The sequence below is a fragment of the Herpailurus yagouaroundi genome, unplaced genomic scaffold, assembly GCF_014898765.1.
Source record: "Herpailurus yagouaroundi ecotype Mexico unplaced genomic scaffold, PumYag 161, whole genome shotgun sequence".
NCBI classification, from domain to species: Eukaryota; Metazoa; Chordata; class Mammalia; order Carnivora; family Felidae; genus Herpailurus; species Herpailurus yagouaroundi.
Window position 1 is genome coordinate 21,489,276 of NW_024412402.1, and position 22,740 is coordinate 21,512,015.

At 50.6% G+C, this 22,740-nt stretch overlaps 1 protein-coding gene and 1 long non-coding RNA gene across 2 annotated transcripts in view; one reads left to right on the plus strand and one right to left on the minus strand.

Annotated features, from left to right (window-relative positions):
• Window positions 1–19,495, plus strand: part of LOC121035646 (uncharacterized) — a 33,514-nt gene extending 14,019 nt beyond the window's left edge. The window contains exon 2 of the long non-coding RNA XR_005793004.1: window positions 19,207–19,495. This is a non-coding gene — a long non-coding RNA (uncharacterized LOC121035646). The remainder of the gene's footprint in view (window positions 1–19,206) is intronic.
• The window catches only part of ADAMTS8 (ADAM metallopeptidase with thrombospondin type 1 motif 8), a 21,720-nt gene continuing 962 nt past the window's right edge, over window positions 1,983–22,740 (minus strand). Inside the window, exons 2-10 of the mRNA XM_040483550.1 lie at window positions 21,989–22,740; window positions 13,767–14,006; window positions 12,826–12,961; window positions 11,989–12,156; window positions 10,710–11,011; window positions 8,219–8,402; window positions 5,634–5,806; window positions 5,337–5,512; window positions 1,983–3,195 (exon numbers count right to left, since the gene is read on the minus strand). The exon at window positions 21,989–22,740 is cut by the window's right edge and continues 11 nt beyond it. Of these exons, the coding sequence (XP_040339484.1) occupies window positions 2,625–3,195; window positions 5,337–5,512; window positions 5,634–5,806; window positions 8,219–8,402; window positions 10,710–11,011; window positions 11,989–12,156; window positions 12,826–12,961; window positions 13,767–14,006; window positions 21,989–22,740 (2,702 nt within the window). The 3' untranslated portion in view covers window positions 1,983–2,624. The remainder of the gene's footprint in view (window positions 3,196–5,336; window positions 5,513–5,633; window positions 5,807–8,218; window positions 8,403–10,709; window positions 11,012–11,988; window positions 12,157–12,825; window positions 12,962–13,766; window positions 14,007–21,988) is intronic.

The following is a 22,740-nucleotide window of genomic DNA, read 5'->3' on the forward strand; positions in this document are numbered from 1 at the left end:
GTTGGGTTAGTGGGAAGATGGTCCCATTGTCCCTGGACAATGTTCCTGGGAGGGGGATGGTTTGCTAAAGTGGGCTGGGGAACAATAATGTTGCATAGTTTTATAAATTCACAAATCCCTCTGGTCAGCTACAGGGGAATTAAAGGGCAGAGAATAAACCCCAGGCAAGGATTCACTTACATTAAAGATGAAAGAAATGAACTTTGATGCTAATGTACCACCTCTGAAATATTTCTGGCAGGTGTTCAGAGGATCCAGATGAATGACCAAGCTACCTGCCGCATCAGGGCCTTAGGGACTTTAGCAAACACTAGTACCAGTTTCCATCAGGAGCACTAGCAGGAAAACGCAAACTCTCAGCAGAGGAAATGTAGTCTTCCCTTCTCGGGGCTCCAAGGGTGGTTGAGGTTGGCCAGGGGAAATAATGGTGTGGTCTCTCACTGCAGATCTATTTTCTGAGTCCCTGCACTGCAGCTGTTGAGTTTCCAGACACAAACAAGTATGTATTCTCTGAGCCTGGCCGAGCCCACACAGCAAGGAAGAGCCAAGCTGGATTCCATTCTGCTTTGCACATCGGCAGCTCTGCTGCCAGCTGAACTCCAGGGCAAACGCAGTCCCTGCTGCGTAGGGTTGGCACAGCTGGACTGCTCTGGGCAGCGCATGGGGGACACGCTTGGCTTTGCTTATTCTAGGGAGGGTGAGAAATGGAAGGAGATGAGGAGTTGCAGAAACATACATCAGTCTCAACAAAACTGGTGCATGGCAAGGAAGAATCTGGTTTTACTAGCCGTCATCGACATGCCTGTGTGTGTGCTTGTTTATGTTTAGGTAAGCCTGGTCTCCCCCTCACTAGAGTCAGCAGGTAGGGAGAAAGTGGTTAACTCCATGTGGAGCTGTGCACCACACGGAGCTGACCAGCAGCGACCTGCTGAGGGCACTGTAGGGGCCAGAATCCAATTTATTTCGTTTCCTGCTCCCAGGGCGAGTCCTCCCAGAGGGCACCGTTTCCTCACTCACACCAGGGCTCCCTATAGCATCCTCTCTGCCCATGTCACTAGTTATTTGAGTGAGTCTTGAGAGAAAGCAAAAGGGAGGGACAAAGGGGTCAAAGTGATGAAAAATGGAAGATGCGAATTTATATGTGTTCCTTCTTTTCACTACAGTGTCACTTCTTGATGTCGTCTGTTTCATTGTACCCATTAATGAGCAAGGACTGAGTTCCCTCTACACTAGACCATATGGAAGACTGAACCAGGAAGAGGTGAGGAGATACAGAGTGGAAGGTGGGATTCTGGGGCTCTCAGGTAGGGTTTAGGTAGCAGGTGGGGGATGCAGTTCCATGTAGAAAGGGCTGATTGGGACCATTGCAAGTTGTTGGGGCCAGGAGAGTGGTGAGGTGGAGATAAAGTCTGATGTGGAGAGAAGGCACTGAGGTCGTTGGGATGACGGTGCTTAGATATGGGTTCAGCTTTCCTCAGGTCCGCAGAGAATCTGGTATCTCTGGCTGGTCAGTATATCAAAGGGAGGCTGTGTATGTTTTCAGAATGGAATGGGATAGTCTTTCTCAAGAATAATGAACCCAGAGGCATCTCACAGCCACTGTTACCTCAGAGTTGGATATTTCCACCAGAGCAGTGGTTCTCAAACCAGCAGTCTCCACATCACCTGGGAACTTGCTGGAAATGCAGATTCTCAGGTTCCCTCCTTAACCCACTGAATCAGTAACACTTGGGGTAGGGCCCAGAAATCTGTATTTTAAGAATCCCTCTGTATGCCTGCTCGAATTTGAGAATGACTGGTCTAGATTATGATGAAGAGTTGCCTGAATGAGCTGGATTCAGCAAGAGGAAGGCCTGAGAGACCCAGGCAAGGTGCCAGCTTCCCTGTGTGCGTTCAAGGTCAGTTGACCTAGTTTTAGCCTCCGTCCTTGGGCTCTGGGTCCTCTGCCTTTTCCAAAGAAATAGTGAACCAGATCAGACCACTGCATTGGCACAAGATCACACTTTAGTTCAGAGACACATTTGCATAAATACTTGAAATGGACCCGCCCCTGCAGGTGCAGCCTGAGACCCTGCACGGCTCTCCACAGTCCTGCAACTCTGCAGCCCTTTAGGCAATGGATTTTAATACTGAAGACAGTTAAGGTCATTTCTGAAGGTGGCTCGGGGGCGCAGCTGTGGAGCTTTGACATTAGCCATCAACCCCATACTCCGAGTCTCTGTTTTACTAATTTTTTCCCCCTGAGGTAGATTATTTATCGGGGAAACCAAATAGGAAAAACTTTTTTTCATTTAACTCTACTAGTCCTTTGCAAACAGGCTGAGTCTCCTGTTTGGGTCAATAAGTGTTTTTTTTTTTTTTTTTTTTTTTTTTTTTTACCTTTTAACCTATGTCCTCTACCTGAACCCATACTAGGTTCAACCCACCAGATAGTAGACTTTAGGATCTGTTGTCCCCGTCCTCTTCTCCGCATTGCGAATTCATGCCGAATTGGAGTGGCCATGGCAATGGCAGGCCTGGGTAGGCCACGCCACCTCCATAGGTAGGGTTGCCACAGTGGGTACCTTTGTCTGCACTCCAGCACCCCAAGTCCATGAACACGAGACTGGCCTCACCCCGCTGGATCACAGTGGGCACGGCTGGCTTCCACAGGGCTTGACATCCTCAGGTTTCAGGGCCTCGTTGCAGGTGGCGGAGGCCTGGCCGTGGGGGTCCCGACACTCCACAGTCCGCCGCTGCCGGCCAGCTCCACAGCTGCTGGAGCATTCAGACCAGTCCCCTAGCACCCACTGCGCGTTAAGCAGGGGCTGAATGATGTTGGTGGTTGCTCTCTCTTTACTGTTCTGTATGCTGAAGTTCACGTCATTAGGAACAAAGAAGGTATATTTGACTTTGGGGGGAAAGACCTCACCAGGGACAGTCAGGAGCTGCACGGTCAGAGGCTCAGGCAGGGGCCGGAAGCTCTGCAGCCGTTCCAGGGTGGCAATGGAACCACTATATTTAAGGATGGTCCCCTTCACCAAGATGTCCTGTTCTATGGCAGAGATGGCCAGGTTTCCATTGAGCAGGTACTGCCCATCGGCAGTCTTCAATGCCAGGTAGTTGCCATCGTTCTGGACCCCTGGATGGCTCCGTTGTTTCACATCAATGTTAGTGGCACCAGCTGGGATGGTGACAATGTCATTATAGCCGTAACTATGATAGGAACAGAAAGACACCCTTAGGACCAGTGGCTACCCAGCCCAGTGCCTCAGGAAGTTAGCACGCTGGTGACCAGGGTGGACAGACACAAACCACCAGCAAATCATCCAAGTAATTGCCCCAAAGTTCCTGATAAATTAGCTGCTGAGGCCAATAGGAATGTTCTGTGCATTGGGATATTCAAGCGTTTTTGCTTTGCCTGGTAACTCTGTTTCAAATGCTTGGAGTTTAGATGTGTGGATCTGGACATCAGCACAGAGGAAGATATCCCAGAAGGGTTTGCAAAGCTGCATCAGTGCTGCCAAGCCTGGCCGCTCTTGGCTCAAGTGAGATCTCGAAACACTTTTAGCTCCTTGCATTGGTATATAACTTTGCTTGGCAACTTTCATACTCAAAGCTCAAACCCATGTGGAAAAATCTGTTCCACACACCCGTTCCAGAATCCAACCAGGGTGGACATCTCACTCTACCTCTTAGAGCCAATCAGTCCCTAGTATTTGGTTAAAAGGGCCCCAGGGCAGGAGCCAGAGTGATAAATGCTGCTTCTAGTTGCCTTCCTCCGGTGTGTCCAGACAGCATGAGCTGTGTGCTTCTGAGAAGATAGGGAATGTGTTTCTTTCTCTCTTTCTCTTTCTCTTTCTTTCTCTTTCTCTTTCTCTTTCTCTTTCTCTTTCTCTTTCTCTTTCTCTCTCTCTCTTCCTCTTTCTCTTTCTTTCTTTCTTTCTTTCTTTCTTTCTTTCTTTCTTTCTTCTTTCAAGTTTATTTTGAGAGAGAGAGAGAGAGAGAGCAAGCATGAGTGTGTGAGGGTAAGGGGCAGAAAGAGAGTGAGAGAAAGAGATTCTCAGGAAGGCTTTGCACTGGCAGCATGAAGCCTGACATGGGGCTCAAACTCACAAACCATGAGATCATGACCTGAGCCAAAATCAAGGGTTAGATGCTTAACCAACTGAGCCACCCAGGCACCCCGGGGAACATGTTTCAACTCTACTGTAGGTCTAGGGCTTTATGTGGGTTGGAAAAACCTTAGTTTTTAGTCTTCTCTTCTGGGGCAAAAGTGCTCGTGTTACATAGGCTGGGAAGAAAGCAAAGAAGGTTGAGGACAGGCGGTCAGTTCTGTGCTACTCTTGCCTTTCTATCCACTCAGGCTAGCCACTTAGTTTAGGGCAGCTCTGAAAGAATCCACAGCCCCATATGTCTAATGCCTAAGAGAAAACCAGCTAACGGACCCAGTATCTGAATATCTCACACCACATGCTTCTTTTTTCTATATCCTTTGAGTTTAAATTTGAAGACTGCCAAGTTGTCTGCTGTAGGCTGGTTTTGTTCTCTGAGCCCGATAAGGTGAGAGATAGTGAGAGACAGACAGGGGCACAGTGTGGCCGTGTAACATATGCCCTTGCCATTCCTCTCCGGGAATTGTATGCCACGGCAGGAAAAAAATAGCGCAGGATTAAGACACCTGGGTTCTCTTCCCAGCTGTCATTAACTATCAGTGTGACCTTAGGAGCATCATGTGATCTTTTCATGCCTTAGTTTCTTTATCTGTAAATGGGGAATAATAGTATTGGCCATCTGATCTTATTTTAGGAATCAAATGAGACTACAGGGATAAAAGCACTTAAATACTAGTTTTATGAACTTATGGCTTTAAGACGTGACAAAGCATCCAGAGTTGTCAGATTCATGAAAGCCCTAAGGCCACCAAGACCCGCCCCCTCTTTGTACTCCTTTCTGAAAGATCCACCTGAAGAAAGGGTGGGACTCACCAGGTGTAGGGTGAGATGTCCTTCCCAAAACAGGCCTGGGAGAGCTGCTTTCTGGCCAAGGCCCTGGTTAGTCAGCATAGCTGTATTGCTGGTTGACTCAAAGCTGATACACCCCTATCCTCGGGGCCTCTGGCTGCCCTGTGCACCGTCCTCTCTATGGGTCAGACACTATGCCAAGGGTTCCGCCCATCTCATGACTTGTTATAATGATTCTGAGATAGGGGGGCCTCCCAATGCTTTACAGAGAAACTACAGCTCAGTGCTGCGTGGGTATTAACTGGCCGCTACAGTCCACACTTAGGCCGATGTGATTCTAAAGCCTGTCCAGCTCTTCTAGAACCCAGGCACAGGACTGTGGGTGATACTCACCTGGAGGGGTTGAGGGAACCAGACACCTTCCTGCAGGAATTGCCTTTGCCCCCACACACACCACATTTGTCCAACTTCCTAGGTGAGTCCACTACATGGTCACAGCCAGCCTTGACGCACTGGCCACGGACACAGATGGCCAGAGTCTCAGGCCCACAAAGGGTGCCATCGATCACCTGCAGTGGGGAGAGGGAGGGCAACAGAGGGCATGGTGTGCACAGAAGGAGCCCACAGGTGGGGTCGAACCAGGTGGCCTTGCTCCCCACCCGTAGTTCTGAGCTCCAGCAGGATTCTCACCTTGGCCTCAAACACTTTGAACTCACTCCTTCCCCGGGCTCGGCAGAATAACTTGCAGCGGTCCCGGGGGGACACCCCTGCATACTTGGGGACCCACTGTAGGAGGTTCCCATCCATGTCCGTGTAATTGTAGGCATTGTACTTCTCACACTGCTGCTCTCTGAAGCTTTTCCCTACAAAGAGTAAGAAATTACATGGAGGTAACATGGCTTGCTAGAGCAGGGACGACCCAGCACCAGAAATGCCAGGATTCAGAGCCCCTTTATTCCTCCTGGTTTTGACCCAATCCCAGGACACAGGTCCGGTGTCATCTGGGCTCAACATTCCTAGACTCCCCCAATCTAGGTCCATGTGGCAAGGTAAGGATAAATGTCCTTTCCACTTGGGGAAGATACCAATTTTATCTTATAAATGAATAAACTTAGTAGTTACAGGGGACAACTCAGTAAGCTTGAATGCTCCATGGAGTATATTTTTGGGACCCTGCTAATTGTGCTCTATTTTGACTTCCTTGGTGACATTGGACATGTATCCAAGAACTCTTAGATCTATCTCTGGTTCTGATCTTGCCCCTATTCCTCACCGGCTATAATTCTGGCTGTCTCTGGAGGGACCTCCATTTGTAGTAGTGAGATTACCTCCAGCTCAGCAAAAGCCCAACTCCATGTGGCTTCTCCATTAACTGGTTTAGTTTGCACTTGGGGATACTGCCACATTCTGCTGTGACACTGGAGTCAGGTTTCTGCTGAACATTTGAGCGTCTACATCCACTATTTCCAACCTGTTGTTAAGTCCTACACTCTATTCAGGACAATCTGTGATTTTAAGTGTCTCCTTCCCACTCTCACCATCTGAGTCCACTTCCCACAAGCAGAGGCATTGCGGTTTCATGTGAGACCTAGTTCCCAGCCTCCTCTCCCATCCTGCTACATGCTGCTTCCAGAACAATCTGTCAGGAGTAACATATGTTGTTGTTGTTGTTGTTGTTGTTGTTGTTGTTGTTGTTTTTACCCCACAATCCTGAAATTAAACCTGCTCTTAATACCGAGGTTCTCCACCCTAGTTGTACATCTGCATGGCCTGTGGACACTTTTCGTAACACAGATGGCCATGCCCTACTCCTGAGATTCTGACTCAATGCACCTGAGCAGTCTAGGCCTCTGTGTTTCAAAAAGCTTCCCTGATGGACAGCCAGTGCAGAGAATCTCCAGATACCATTTTTAGCTTTCACAAACCTTTGTTGTGTAGCTTTGAAGGGCTAGTATGCTGCTTGACTCCACCTGAGTGAATCCTAGCCCCTCTCAAACCTTTCCCATCTCCTCCCTGGCACACATCCTCCTACACCTCATTCCTATCTCCATTGTACAGGCCCTGCTCAGCCCTAACTCCCTGTGAAGGTTCAGACTAGCTCAGGCTTTTCCTTGCTCCGAATTCTTCATAAGTCTAGGGGTCTAGGCCTCGTAGATTAGGCTTTAATTGCTTTGTAAAAGGCAGGTGGATCTCTAACTAGACCGCAAGTCCTTTGAGGACATGTCTTGTACATTTTTACAAGGTCATTTATAACACCTATTATAGCTTGAGCCACACAAGAGGCACTAAAAACCACTTGATTGAGAGGATGGACCCTGGTGCATCCTGAGATCATACTATCACCATGTCTGCCTTGTGCCTTAGAGTCATCCCTTCTCCTTTGTCTCTCCTTCTCTTTACCCCATATGCCAGGCAAATTCTCATGATTCCAGGGCAAAATTTCTAGAGCCTCATGCCATTGTTGATCCCTCATGCCATTGCAAAACTGCAAAGCCTACAGATTCCCTCATTAGACACCAACCCAATGTCAGTGTGTCTTTGCACTTGGATGAATCTCCCTTAAAACTCTGCTTGTCTTTTGCTGCCTGCCAAAATTTCCTGGAGCTGCACAAGGGGGAGTTGGATGGGATGGTGGGGAAAAATGTCTAATGACTCCCTCTCACCAGTTCTGCTGCTACCCCTGCTGCCTCTGAGTTAACATGTGTGCTTTCTAGCGGGAACTAGGGGGTAGGAATATATGCCAACTAGAGGTGGTGCTGCTCCCTGGTAAGGTTCCATTAGGCAGTTGCCATGGCCCCAAGGGAAGATGGGCAACTCTTCTCAGAAGGAATGTGCACTAGAATCAGATTCAGAAACCCTCCCTCCGCCCTAGGCTGAATGTTGGCTGGAAAGACAGTGGAGGTTTGGCTCTGACAGTTGCTTTGGAAAACACTTCTATCCTGCACACAGACGAGGGTTCAGATGCCTCCAGGAGGATTAGTATCCTAGACTCTCGCCTCTCTGCAGAGCTCCCCCCAACCCCCTGAATGAGTTTGGTTGGGAATGACATCCTCTATTTACACATCTTAGAAGACAAGGGAAATTTCTTTCCTTGACTTTGCTATGCTCTCCCAGCCCAAGTGAGAGCCAGTAAGCTTTGCCCTAAAATTTGGTGTCTTGCAGAGTCCATTCATATCTGGATCTCAGGAAAGCTCTGCATCCCCAGGAGACCCACCCTACTTCTTGTCTGGGGATTTGCTGCAGTGACAACAGTCGTGGCCATCAGTGGTCATTACCATCAGGGGGGCATTCCTCTGTGTGGCAGGACTGATACTTAGCTCTCCGACCCAGGCAGTATCTTCCTCCATTCTGAGGCTCAGGGTCCTTGCATTCACGATGTGAAAACTGTACTCCTCCTCCACAGGTCCGGGAACATTCTCCCCAGGGTCCCCATGGGGCCCAGCCTCCATCCACTACAGCCTGAAACACACAAGGCCGCACTAAATCAGGAGAAGAGGTGAGGAGGCCTCAGCTGTCAGTGTAACAGGGGCCATGGCCCTGACCTCCTCACCTAGCTATGTTCATAATAATGGTGGGTGTTGTTCAGTAAGCTTCCCTAATCATTTGTTTAATGACTGTGTGATTTGCTTGGTTATCGTCTTCTTGAACATGGAGGCTGTGTGGGACTTGTTCACTGCTGACTCCCCTGTGTCTAAAACAGTGTCTTGCTGTTAGTAAAGTGCTTGGTATTAGTTGTTGAATGAAACAACATTTTATGGGAATAAGGTTGTGTCTAATGCAGCAGTTCTCCATCTGGGCCAATTTTATCCTCTGGAGACATTTGGCAATGTTTGAAGACATTTTAGTTGTCACAACTGGGGAGGGCATATGCTGCTGGCCTCTAGTGGATAGAGGATGGGGTGCTGCTAAATATCCAACAATGAACATCTAACAATGACGAAGACATCCTCCCCTTCCACCCCCCAACCAAGACTTATGCAGCTCCAAATGTCTCTAGGGCCGAGGTTGAGAAGTCCTGGTTTAAAGTAATAATTGGTGGGAACTGTTGCTATCTGTCTACCAGCTACCAGTTCCAGTGGTAGGATAATGTCTGGGAAATAGAGTTGCTTCTATCTTTACAATCAACCTGGGAGAACAGAGCTTTGCCCTTGATAGGTTCATAGAGTTTTCAAAAGCAAAATAATTTTTTAAAATGACAAAAGTATTATTTACTTATGTAAAAAAAGAAAAACCCAGAAAAGTATAAAAGAGAAAATAACACTTAAAAAAAACCAAAAACAAACAAACACTACCCAGGGCGCCTGGGTGGCTTAGTTGGTTAAGTGTCCGACTTTGGGTCAGGTCATGATTTCTTGGTTCGTTCAGTTTGAGCCCTGCTTTGGGCTCTGTGCTGACAGCTCAGAGCCTGGAGCCTGCTTCGGATTCTGTGTCTCATTCTCTCTCTGCCTCTCCCCTGCTCTCTCTCTCTTTAAAAAAATAAACATTAATTTAAAAAAGTAAAAAAAAAAATACCACTGCCCAAATAAAACCACTGATGTAATTTTCATTGATAACTCCTTATACTTTTGCTCTGGATAATAATAAAGATGCGATGTTTTTACTTTACATACTTTTGATTCTGTCATATAGTGTTTTATGAACTGTTTTCTGTCCTTAAAAATAGATGGTAAACATCATCCCATGATCATTCCTTGTCAAAGTCTCCCTGCATTGAGTTTGGCTCTGGTGCTGGGGAACGTTGGACAGACCCCCTCCCCTCTCCTCAGTAATTCGTGAAGCACATGCTATGGGGGATGGGGGTGGGGGTCAGTACCTAGAAGAGAAGCTTAGTGTTTGAATGGGGAGGACAAGTGGCTGAGGATGAATCCGTGAATCCTGCCCTGGTTCAAGCTTAGATAGAGTGTGGCTTACCTGGCCTGAGCCCGCTCCTGAGCCTCAGTGCAAAGGACATGCCACTGAGGATAGTCCTCTGGACAGAGAGTGCTCAGGCCACCCCGGTGATTCAGTGCTGGACCGGGACCAGGCTGCAAAACTCAGCGGATGCTGTTTCATAGGCAGGCTCCGTGACTCGCAGTAAGAGAAATGTGATCAGCCTCACGGTTTGGAAGTATTAAGAGCAGGGCAAAGAAGCGAATCATTTAAAAACTCTTGCTGGCATAGCCTTGGTTTTTCTTGTAAGTTTACTCTGTCCCAGGCCAAGTTTTCTCTGCCTGGTCAGAAACAGCTTTGATTCCTTCTCCCCTCTTGATTATGGAATTCTCACAATTAATCTCATTCTCCTGACCTCTGATTATGAATGCAGCTCAGACACAGGAAGGATATGGATACCTTTCCCTCAGTTCTTGAATGTTCCTCTTCTGTTATCACTCTATCTGTTTGTAATGGAATTCATGATGGCCTCCCTCTATGGAATGGTGAAGTTCTGGCCTTTGTGCTGGAATGCTTCATACCTATCACCAATCCTCACAAGCCTTCAAGTCAACCCCAAAGCAATTACCAAGGGGGAGTTCCCAAAATGCCCTGAGCACTGGTGGTGTCATCCATCTGCCACCATCTGTCATTCGAGAGTACAGCCTCGAAGAGTTCCTCTTGAGTTTGGGTAAATATGCTTTGCTTTGTTTGCTAAAAGATGAGTGATTTTACTTAGAGGTCATGGTTGCAGCCTAGCCCAAAGTCTCTCAGTTCATGGCCCTCAAGTGTGGTTTCCTCCTTGAAAACAGCCTCCCCCTCCCTCTCCTTCCACACCCCCAAGTGGCTGTCCCTCACCTTGGGCCTGTCCACTTCCTCCTCAGGCAGACAGCTGCCATCCCAGCAGAGGTGCCCAGGCCCACAGGGCGTTCCATCAGCCCATGGCAGGCTGCCGTTCTTCGTGTGGCAAAGGGGCTCAGCACCATCCATGTGGCACCACAGCTGGGCGCAGATGTCCTGCGCAGAGGTGTTGGGGCAGTGGCGGAAACCCAGCCCAAAGATCTGCTTGCACTGTTGGTCCAGCTCATACAGGGCCCTGCGGCCTGGGAGGTCTGTCGGGAGGGGCAGGGCTGAGGTGGGAGCATCCAGGAGACAGTCTCCTGAGAAATGGAGGAAAGCAGAAGAACAAGAATGAGAAGCAGGAGTTTCCCCGCTCTCAGCTCTCCGTAGCCTCCCACATTACACTCCCACATTATTGCTGGGGTTGAAGGCCCAGCCATCGTAGTTTATTTGACAAGCTAAAAACTGTCAACACTCAATCATCTATATGAGCCTATCCCATTTTTGACTATCAGTAGTAAACATTTTACTAGGATTGAATTTTTTTTGTTGTCATCCTGAACATCTTGAATACATTCAGTGTTCACCTAGGGAAGGCCAGCTAGCTGACATACTAATTTACATCACATATAATTGGGGATGTAAATGTGCTCTCAAAAACCATGGCATGCAAAATAAAGTCAAAGGATTGGTGTTTGGATAATCTACTATTTTTGTATCGTAGGTGTCCCTATCTTCTTCAATGAGAACAACCACAAATAAATTATGTTTTCAGTGCTTTGCCCAATAAGTCAAACTGTTTCGACCAGGCCACCCCTCTCCCCCATCCCCCTTGCCCTTGCTCTCACACCACTCATTCCCTGCCTCTTTGCCATTTCTAAGCTGCCGCATGATCTATGTCTCCAGTCCGGATGCTCTATTCTCTCCTCTGTACCACATTCTTCCATCCCTTCGAGCTCTGTTCAAGCCCACCTCTTCCAGGTAAACCTTCTCAGACTAATTCTACCTGCTCTGTGACTAATCATCTAAATTAGCCCAGCACACTGGCCGCTAGAAGATAGGGCAAGGAAGAGCATGCCTTGTGAGGATGGTTAGCCTGCCATAGCACGGGAGGCTGGGTGAGGAACACATCTCTGGTGTCTTCTATCCTAAACGTCTCTGATGCTTTGTGAAGGAGCTCAGCCAGAAACAGCGCAGGTGCCAACGGCAATCTAGCGATCCAGGAGGTGGGCTGGGCAGACCTCAACCACCAGCAGCTGGCCAGAAAGAAGCAGGGAGAAGCTGGAGGGACACCTACCGTGCCCGCCGTCCAGGAGCTCCGTGAGGTACATGGCACTGCAGGGAGACCAGGGCAGTGTCTTGTTTAGGTGGACGAAGAGGGGTGCCATCATGTGGTGTTTGCCCATGGGCCCAAAGAGCCGTGCACAGGGCTTGGAGTCGTCGTGGGGCATGCTGAGGACGTGCCCTGAGGTAAAGAGAGACCTGAAGTCCACCCTAACTGGCCTCCACTGCCCTCCACTCCGCCCTGCCCCTCCCTGAGGGCTCCTCACAAGGCCCAGCACCAACCCACCCCCCTCTTGTAAGACAGTTACCCTCTGCTGACAGAAGAAGGCATCTCAAGGGCTAACCCGTCACCGGCTCCTCATGGGAACAGCCATGCCCCTGTTCCTTAAAGATTTTTGTTTCAGGCTTCACTCTGGGCTTTTCTCTCTCGGGAAGCTTTCTCAGAATACTGAGGAACATTGATTTCCCTTTGTTTTCTGCCTCAGCCTGTCCTAAATTCACATGCACCTCAATGATTTGCTTGCTTATGCAGTGCCAATGGATCTTCCCAGAGTTCTTACCACTTAGCTCTGGCAAAGCATCGCAACTCGACCTGAGCATTTGTTTCATTTGGCATTTTGCTGGTGACCTCTGCTGATGGTCCAAGACCCTATTTTAATATTATGGCCTCATGCTCAGGGTGGCAATGGAGAAAGCACAGTACCTATTTGCATATAATCAGTCTGTCCTAATTCTGGGTAGAACCTGGCAGTGTGTGAGATCTGCACTCCTTAGACCCTGGGCTGGCCTGGATTTGGAAGAGGCAGATCCCTCTGACACAGTACAGTAGACGTGGCATGGCAAGTCTTACCTAGCTCATGGGCCAGAGTGTAGGCTGCCTGGAGCCCCTCATCCTCGATCACGGAGCAGCTCTTGTTAGGGTCACAGATTGTGCCAATGTCCGCCACACCCAGGGTGTCACACATCCCCTCCTTCCCACAAAAGTTCTGCTTGGCAGAGAGACAGAGGGCATGAGAACAGACATTGAACAGAACATCTTCCTGTTTCTGCTCTTCCTTAGTTGAAGGAAAATTTTTAAGCCAAAGGCCCTGTTTCTTCACAAAGGCCACTCGTGTGAGGAAACCCAGTTCTTTTTCTGTGTTGGTGTGTCCTGGGGCCAGCTTGTTTTGGAAGGCAGGGTAGCACAGGGGTTATGAGTACTGACCTGCAGCAAGACTGTGTAGGCTTGACTATGAGTGTTACCACTGTGTGGCCGACCTGTGCCTCAGTTTCCTCAGTTGTGAAATGGGGCTTTGTGGGGCTGCTGTGAGGACTGAAGACATCAAGAGCGCCTGATACATGTTATTAGAGTCTTCAGCCTTTGGGAAGCTCTGTTTCAATTTACCAGATAGGAGGGCAGGCCTGCCTCCTGGTTTGGAGGTTACCAAATCTCTGGTTAGCTGCCTCTGTGTTTAACAACCACTGCAGATGGCTCTCCTCTCTTCGTTCCAACTCCCGATCTCTTACTGGGCAGTGTGAGCACATTTCCTCTTGTTATGACCTCAGCAGACAGCTGGTCACAAACTTTTGGAAAAGGGCCCTTGCAAGATTCCTGTCCTTCCCCTGCAAATACCTCACACTTGTCCTCATGACCTCCCCCTCGTCGTTGTTCGGCACATGAGGCTCCTGGCGTCCAGCTGGGGCCAGCAGGGAGACACTTCCCATGTTTGGGCAGGCCTTAGTGGCCCTCCCTTTTGATCCGCCCATCCCGCCTCCCTTCCTCTCTGGGGTTTCTGGAGCCAGCCCACAAACCTGTCTGGTGAGCAGAATGGCTGTGTCAAAGTGTTCCGGGTGCCGGTCGCTGGGCTGGTTGAAACGTCGCTGCCAGTTGCAGAAGTTACGCAGGGTAAGGCCACCGTTGTCAGACACTTCTGGGCCCCACTTTTCATCTTCCACGATCAGCACTTTTACCACCATCAGGTTGATGGAGTTTCTAATGCTGGGGTGCTTGTAGATTCGGGCTGCCACAGACATTAGTGTCAGGACATGGTTCTGTTGGGAAGAAGGGGGCAGGTCGAGGGGAGGGTTACATCTCCTGGCCTGTTGCCTGCCCACTGCCACCACCCCTTGATATGCGTCCTGTGTGCCAGGCTCTGTGCTGAGCGCTGGATTTGCGGCATGTTGCTGAAGACTCACAGAACCCCTGAGGCCCTGGCGTTATATTCCTTCATTTTACCTGTAAGAAAATTGAAGCTCAGTAACTGACCCAGAACACAAAGCTAATGAGTATACTGCCAGCATTTGAACCCAGATGGCCTGGTTCCAAAACTTGTGCATTTAACATCTTGACCAGCCGCAGGTGACTCCGTAAATCTAAAGTTTAAATGCAATAAAATTAAACTTACAGTTCCTCTGTCACACTGGCTACAGTTCAAGCACATCAGTAGCCATCTATGGCTCAAGGCTTCTGTATTAAACTCAGCAGACAGAACATTTCCATCATCACAGAAAGTCCTATTGGACCGCACTGATTATTCTACCTTAACGTTGACATCAACCGCCTCTGTGCCAGCCACCCCCATCCCCTCTCTGTTCTCAGCCCAGAAGCAATTGTTTGAGTGTTCGAGGTTAGTAGAATGTGCCCCTTAGAATCTAGAGCATTTTCCTGGTGCCTGTTGGGTAACTTCTACTCTTCAGGATGGGCACTGTTAGCCCGCAGATTGCTCCAATAATCACTACTAACAGTAGCCAGCCTGCACCAGTCACCAGACCCACACCTTACTCGATGCTCATGCTAACTCTGTGCGGTAGACGCTGTCACCCCCATTTTACGAATTAGGGAGTAGAGGTTCACACAAGTCAAACAAGCTGCCTAAGGTCACACAGCTCTTAAAGCTGGGACACCAGCCCAAGCACGTCTGTCTCTGAGGTCTACACCCTTTGCGTTAAGTTTCCCAGTGCTTGACTGCTGGTTTCTAGACAATCCCAGAAGGTCTATTCCCTTCTGCCAGGGCCTTGAGAGAAGTCAGTGGACCTAATGAAACCCAGGCGCTTAGGATCACACCTGCCTCCAGTTCTGCCCAGGCCAGCTGAAGGAGTCCACATCATTGCTTGGCCTCTGTCCTACCCCTGGGTTGTTCCCAAGGCTTTGGAAGCAGCCAGATGGAGCTCACTCTCCTGCTTCAGGGACCTCTAGAAGTGAGTCCTCTTGGACTATTGTGCAGAAGAAAAGGGGGAAAAGGCACGCGTGCTTTCAGCCAGGAGTGTGGCCAGCTGAGCCTGCCATTCATGTGCCCTGCTCCCTGTTTCCTAGGGCACTGTCTCCCATAAGCCTTTCTTTTTTTCTTTCCTGTGGTCTGGAAGGTAGGAGTGGAAGGAGGGGAGAGGAGGGTGAAAGGCTAAAGAGGGACAGAGGTGAAAGGCTCTGTCGGTTGAGGCCATGTGTGGGAGTTCCAGACGAATCCCATTATTTGTGAATGGGATCTGTCTGTTCACCTCGCAGGCAACGAGCCAGGTATTTTGTAAGCCCTACAAACAGGGGTTGGCAGGTTCCTTAGCGTGTCAAGCACTCCAGCTATGTTTAGGCTGATGTAAACATCTTATCAGCAAAGCTGAAACTTGGCACTTGCTCCTGGAGCTGGATTCCTGAGGGAAAAAAAGCAATCACATCATTATGCAACTGGGGGTGAGGGCTGAGGAATGGGAGCTCGCTGAGGCTGCTTCCTGGCCAGGCTTCCCTGTTTCCAGGGGGCAGAGTCTCCTGCGCTCTTGCCCTAGGAAGGGTCAAATCTGATGGGCCAGGGACCAAGCCCTAGGGTTTCTTCAGAGGCAACCTGCAACTCTCTTTACAAGATTTCTTCCTTTTGAGTCCCAATTTCACAATCTCAAAATTGGGGAGATGATGTTTTACAAAAAAGGCGTTAGCACAAGATGCCAGCTGCTCAGCATTGGTCCCGGAAGGCTTGAGGTTTAAGAAGGATCTGTGTTCCCAAGCTGACCAGATCAGACTGGGGCTCTCGGGCAATGCAGCTGAGTGGGGACCATGCACCAGCCATGTCCCCAGGGAAAACCAAAGGCACAGGGGTGTACATTTGTGTACAAAGGAGGGGCTGAGGCATCAGCGGAGGCTTTCCGAAACTAAGATTTTCAGGGAGTCTCCTCCTTTGCAGTTCAGGGAGCTCACAGCATCTTCTCCAGATACTAAATAACTGTAGGGCTGAGCAGGCTTGAGAGCCATTTTTTTTTTTTTTTTTCAAGGCAGTGGATTAGACTTGAGAGCATTTGGATGTCCTTCTGGTTGCTATTTCAGAAGATAATTTCCATTGCTACAAATTCTTATAGAGAGCTACAAGAACTATGTGGTTCAGTGTGTCTGTTAAAATCCCAAATCCTGGTCCTCCCCTTCTCTCTTGTCTTGCTGAGCTTCTGGAGATGGGAGGCACTGCTATCCCCACTGCTAGCTCCTCTAAGAAACTATGGCAGGAAAGCCTGACGTTTGCAGTGCCTCTTGCAGTTACCTAGGGGCAAGGACCTGGGGAGGTGGGGTTGGCTGTCAGTCTGTGAGCCTCCGATTCTCAGTCGGCACCCTAGGCAAAAGGCTAGACCCGACTTACAGTCCCACAGAGAGAGGGCTCAGGAGCCAGTGAAGGAGAAGGTCAGACGGCTCACTCCACCACCTGGTGTCCATATATACCTTTCTGTGCACCACACAAGTGTGGGCTACTTGCTAAAGAATGTGAACAAGATGGTGCCCCTGGTGGTGTGGGGGCCCCAGCACAGCAGATGACCTCCAGCCACCATGTCAGGTAAGTGGGAGCCCATGACCAGCCTGGCCAGGGCTGGTCCAACATCCCTGCTCTTGAATGACCTGGGGACCTCATGCCCTTAATTCTCACTGGGAAAAGGCGGGGCATTTCCTAGGGAGTCTCCTCCACTAGTGCCCCTAGGACCTGAAAAAGAGAAAGAAATGCCCCAGCCAGCTAGGCTGAGACATAGCACTCTGATTCTTAGCAATACAAACAAGGAGATTCCTCCCCCAGAGCTCCCATGGCAGCCAAAGCCAAGTGCAGTGGGAGTCCAGGAGAAGGCTGGGCCTGGGCCAAATGCATTTCCAGCGGCTTCTTCTGCTCTGTCATCCTTATGCTTGGCTCACTTGCTCTTCACACTGTGGGTCCCACCGCTTCCTTGCTGCACACCTGGGAGAGGCAAGGCAGGGGAGCACGGCAACATGGAAACACTCTGAGCTCAGCAACCAGTGCCATACTTTTCCTACTGGGGGTCTCCCTAGGGCCCCAGACTGCCGAGGAGGTGGGGGAGAGGCCAAAGAGAGTAAAGAAGCAATTGGAGAAGAGAGAGGGTCCTGCACTGATGTCCTTCATCGCTCCTCATTCTCAAAGCAGCAAGGGGCGGGGCACCTGGGTGGCTCAGTCAGTTAAGCTTCCCACTTCGGCTCAGGTCATGATTTGCAGTTTGTGAGTTAGAGCCCTGTGTTCGGCTCTGTGCTGACAGCTCAGAGCCTGGAACCTGTTTCCGATTCTGTGTCTCACTCTCTCTGCTCCCCTCCCCACTAGTGCTCTCTCTCTCTCTCTCTCTGTCTCTCGAAAATAAATAAAACATTAAAAAAACCAGCAAGGGGCAATGTCCCTCTCCAAAGGTATACGCACTTACTGGAACCACAGTGAGTCAAGCTTAAACACTCTGAGCTGAGCAAGCTGGAAAGGAAGGCCTCCCTGCTGCGTGGGACAGCGGAGCCAACACAGCAGTGGGCTGGCTATGAAGGTGTATGACCACACTACCTTCCTCCTCTGACAAATGTCATCACCGAAGGCAACTCTGGTATTAATTCCTCTTTGTTGAGCACCTACTATGTGCTGGGCACTGGGTCAGGTGCTCTCTATATTGTCTTGTATCCTCAAGACAATGCTAGGACATTGGTATAACCGTTCCTATTTTGCTGGCGAAGAAATCGAGGCCCAGAGAAATTGGTAGCTTACTCAAGGACACTCAGTCATTTTGATTATCCTTCGAAGCATATGCTTTTACTCACCACACTGCTGCCTATCCTGGATGCTGCAAGGACAGCGACAGCATAGCCAAAACAAACCCAGATCAAGCCAGCAAGCAAGCTTACCCCTGGCATTGTCTACACTTGGGGAGGCAGAAGTGGCAAATCAAAGACCTTTGAATATCAAGGCATTTTCTTTGGGAAAAACTGTGTATTGTTGATCATTCTTGGAAGAGACTCCTCTTGGAAGGAGAACATAATTCACCTGGGACGTAACACTTGTCTTTCCCCCATCCTCATGGGGGATATAGAGCCAGTGGGGGTGTGTGTCTGCTTCTGTTTTTATCCAAACCAGGACACTTTTGAGAGTGAAGATGATGCTACTAATAATTATGCCAGAACAGGCCTAAGTGGGGATTGTGCTGGACACACTGGGATATGTGGGCTTGTGGGAGACATTTTCCCAGAGGATGTGGGTAAAGGGGAGATGGAATCGCTAGGACTTAACCCTTTCCTGAAATCCCTTGCTGGTAGCCTGACATCTTGGGAGTCCTCTGGTCTTCTCTGGGGATGATGATTACCACTTCTAGGACTCTCCCTGCTAAGCAAAGAATTCAGAGCTCAGCTGGCAGCTGATCCACCGGCAGGATGGATTTCTCAGACTGAGTGTGGGGCACGGCTCAGCCTGCCCCTCACTGCGTTCCTGCTCCAGGTTCATCCAGGGAACAATCAGCAGCAGCCGGATGCAGACAGAGTTAATGGCCTCTTCCGAGGTGGTCCCTGCTTTCAGAAAGCCCCCTTTGTCTGAGCTCATTAACTCTGAAACCAGATAAGAAGGTGGGAGGTGGAGGGGGGCGCCCTTCTGTCAAGGGATTAAGTGAACTCAAGTGTACAGAGTTCTGGAAAACTTCATTGTCGCTTAACAGTGTGACCAGCTTCTAGCATGGCTAATTCTTTCCCTTGGCCTTGAGGTGGTTTCTTCCCAGGATAGGGCCTCCCACTTTGGCTGGGCATCTTTGGACTGCTGGATTCAATGACCTATTCCCACAATATGGACAAGTGTAGGGCCACAGAGCCACACACCCTTCTCATGCTAACGCAACCTCATGGCACAAGAGAAAAAGAGCACTGCACTCAGGTTCAGGACACTTGGATTGTGACCCAGACCTGCTGCTTACTAGTTGTGTGACCTTGAGAAAGTCACAGATTCCCTGTGAGCTGAACCTTTTTCCTCTGCCTCCCTCACAGGTATTTCCGCTGAGGTGATGCATACAAACCATTATGCAAATTGAACGCACTCAGAGCATGGTTTCCCCACATAGTGCTGAATTTTCTAGAAGACTCATCATGAAAAGCGGCCTCACTGATGCTTACATTAGCACTGATGACCTAGTCTAGGTGTCTGGCCTCACAGATGAGGAAATGCAAGCCCTCAAGGGGGTAAAATTCCTTCATCCTTACCTTACACCACTGCCTGCTAAGATACCCCAAAGTGCCTTCCATCTGTGCAAATGAAGTCTCTAGGAGATGCCTCGGAGAGTTACTTATAAAGAACTGGATTCTATTTTGGGGATATGGATCTGGGCAGGCAAGGTCTTGGGGAACTAGAACATGACATTCATTCTTGTCTTAGCTGAGCTCATGGACATGTTTAGGAAGTCCAGGGGATTGAGCTGAGAAGTTCAAGTCTATCCTGTGGCATCTCCACAGCTGGTAAGCAGTCAAAGCAGAGGGGTCAGTGGGAGGTCACAGAAGCAGCTGTGCCTTAGCCCCTGCCCCACCCCAGCGTGGTGACAGCAGGCAGGGGTGTAAGTGGGCTGTGACATAATGAGACCAAAAGGGAGGTGATGGAGTTGGTACAGCTGAGACAGGACTTTTCCTTCAGGTATAAGACCTGGAAGCAGATCCCCTAGGGAGAGGCCCTCAGCCTATACAGATGCCTGATGCCTATTCTGATATGCTTTTCTGACCCATGGAGGCTGGCTGGGTGCAAGGTGTGTGTCTGTGGGTGGTCCAGAAACAGCATATGGGGAGGGAGAGGGGATGGGACAAACATGTACTGGGTCATCCGGTCAGAAATCTGTAAGGGTAGAAGTGTTCCTAGGTGCCTCTGTGAAGAGAACCCGAGGCAGACCCAGCCCAGCCCAGCCAAGTATATCCTTGAGGTAAGTACTCAGTATCTTAAGTTACTAGGTGATGGGCTGAGTGAGATGGTAGGAAGACAGTAGGGAAAACATGTTGGCTCTGAAGCCTGAAAAGTAATTACTTTACCTGATGCTTCCTTGTGCTCTTGTCTTTCCTACCTCCTGGTTCTCAGACAGATGTCAGAAACTGGTCCATGCATGGGGAGTGGCTCAGCACCTCAGCTCAGGGTTTGCAATGATTGTACTTTCAGCCTTTCTCTGGTAGAGCTCCCTAATAGCCAGGTGTGGTGGCCCTAACCTGTGATGGGAGAAGCCCCATTAACCACCCTTTTGAGGACTTGCTTGAGGAAAGGAGTCAGGGGAGTTGGCTGGTGCCTCCTTTTGCTTTCAGGGTGGGCAGGGAAGCAGATATACAGTCATCATAGACCTAAAGCCCATTGGAAAGACCACACCGATGGCTCAAAGCTGCCTTACCAGCACGTGGCAGAAGTGAATACTACAACAGTGTGCAAAGGAGCCTGCTTCTACAGTAACCAGAGAAGCAGCCACATGGGCCACTCACCCCTATCTCTTCCCATCCTTCCAACTAGATGCATTTCCCCGTGATTGCAGAGTGAGAAAGATGGGGTGCATCATCTAGACTGTTCGGCACAGGTGATGCTGAAGCACTCGGTGCCCCCAACAGTTGGGCATGGGCTGATCCTAGAATAGGATCACTGGCCAAGATTGCCATTACTGAAAAAGTATCAACTAAACTGCGGCAGTGGCCAGGATCCCTGCTGCAGGGATCTATGACCGCTGGGAGGGCAGGTCTTCTCTACCTAGCACGCCCCTGGTTTTGTGCTCCTCAGGGGAAGAGAAAGTACGGCCCTCTCCTGGAACCCTTGTACTTCACCTGGTGCTTGGGGGAGGTGTTGGGACACAGGGTGACACAGATACCTCTTGCTGAGTCTGCACCACCTCTGAATCTAGTTAGACGTGGTCTGGCTACAGGAGCTGTCCCCTGAACTCCATGTTCCTGCCCAGCCAAGCTCAGTAGAGAGCTGTGTCTGGGCTGGGAGCAGCTGGGGTGGACCAAGGAGAGTTCTGGCTCCACAAGGAGCGTTCACTGAAAGAGTTCATATCCCCACTACTTTCTCCCCTCCCTTTTCCACTGAAGCTTCAGTCTCCCAGGCGAACCCCCAGGCAGAAATTCTGTTCCCCTCCCTTCTTGTGCTGATGCTGGCACTGCGAAGTTCTGCCTGGGGCTGAGTGCCAGGTTGGCAAGGTAGTCCACGCCCCTTGATCAGAACCAGCTGGGTACACAGAAGTTGGGCAGCCCCCTTCCAGGTTCAACTCCCTCCAAACAATGTCTTTTACTTATGGCAACCTCAGTTCTGTACACGAAGGGAATGAAACAGCCACATCTTTCCAACCCAGCTGACTTTCCTTGGGAACCTGTCAGGTCTGGAGCCAGTAGAGGGCTGGGAAATGGAGGGTGGGGTGGATGCTCTTCCAAAATGTCCAATTTTCATCTCTGTTGGGAGAGGCAGGTGCCTGGGTTGGGGGTGGGGGAGCTGTTGTGCTTGAAAACCCACTTTTAGTTCAGTTTGCCAAGTGCTGAAGGAGATTCAGGATGCGAGGGGTGAAGGTGAGTAGCAGAGGAGGAGGCGCCAGGACCTCCACTCTAAATTAGAAAGGACGGGGGGTGGGGGAGGGCAGCAGGTAGCCCAGGGGTCAGAGGCTAAGAAAAGAGTTCCTGCACCTTCTCAGAAAGGAAAGAACCTTGTTTGGGGTCGGTCTTGGAAGGATGAGGGATGTGAAGGGTTTTCTCAGAGGAACTGGAAAGGGAAGATTTTGGAGGCTCTAGGAGGTGACTGGGGGCCTCCAGGCAAAGCGAATCCTACCTGCAGGTCGGCTCCATAGAAGGCAGCCATGGACGCATCGGCCACCAGCAGCGTTTCCACGAAGCGAGCCTCAGACACAAAACGCTTGGTCCGACTCGTGGCCCCCAGGGGTGGTGGCTGCTCGCTGGCGCCTTCTGCATCCTCTTTGCCCTCCTCCTCCTCCTCCTCCTCCTCCTCCTCCGTTTCCTCCTCCTCCTCCTCCTCCTCTTCCTTCTCCTGCTCCTCGTCTCCTTTCTCCTGCCTCTGACCCTCTCCCTTCACCTCCCACTCGGGTCCTCCAGGGAGGGGGTGGGCTTCAGAGGCGGCGGCGGCGAGCCCAGGGGTCCCGCGGCGCGGCCCGGGCCCCCAGCGCTGCAGGCGGTGAGGCTGGTGCAGGGAGCCCCCAGCTCCCTGCGGCTGGATGGTGAACTCCTCGCCGTCCAGCAGGAAGGAGCCGCTCAGCCCGCGGCACAGGCTGACGGCCGCCAGCGACTCGGGCTCCCCATTCACCGTGCCGGAGAAGAAGCAGTCGCGCAGCTCCCGCTCGCCCCCGGCCGCCCCGCCGGAGCCCCCGAGGCGCTCGATCTTGAAATTGGGCGCTAGGAAGCTGGCGTCCGGCGCCAGGCGCAGCACGAAGCCCTTGCCGAAGGCGGACAGGTGGAACGTGAGCTCGCCCGCGCTGCCCGGCAACCGCGTGGGCTCCACCAGCTCCGAGGCCTGCCCCCGGGCGCCGGGCCGGGCCGGGGCGCCGCGGGCCAGCGGCGGCGGCGGCA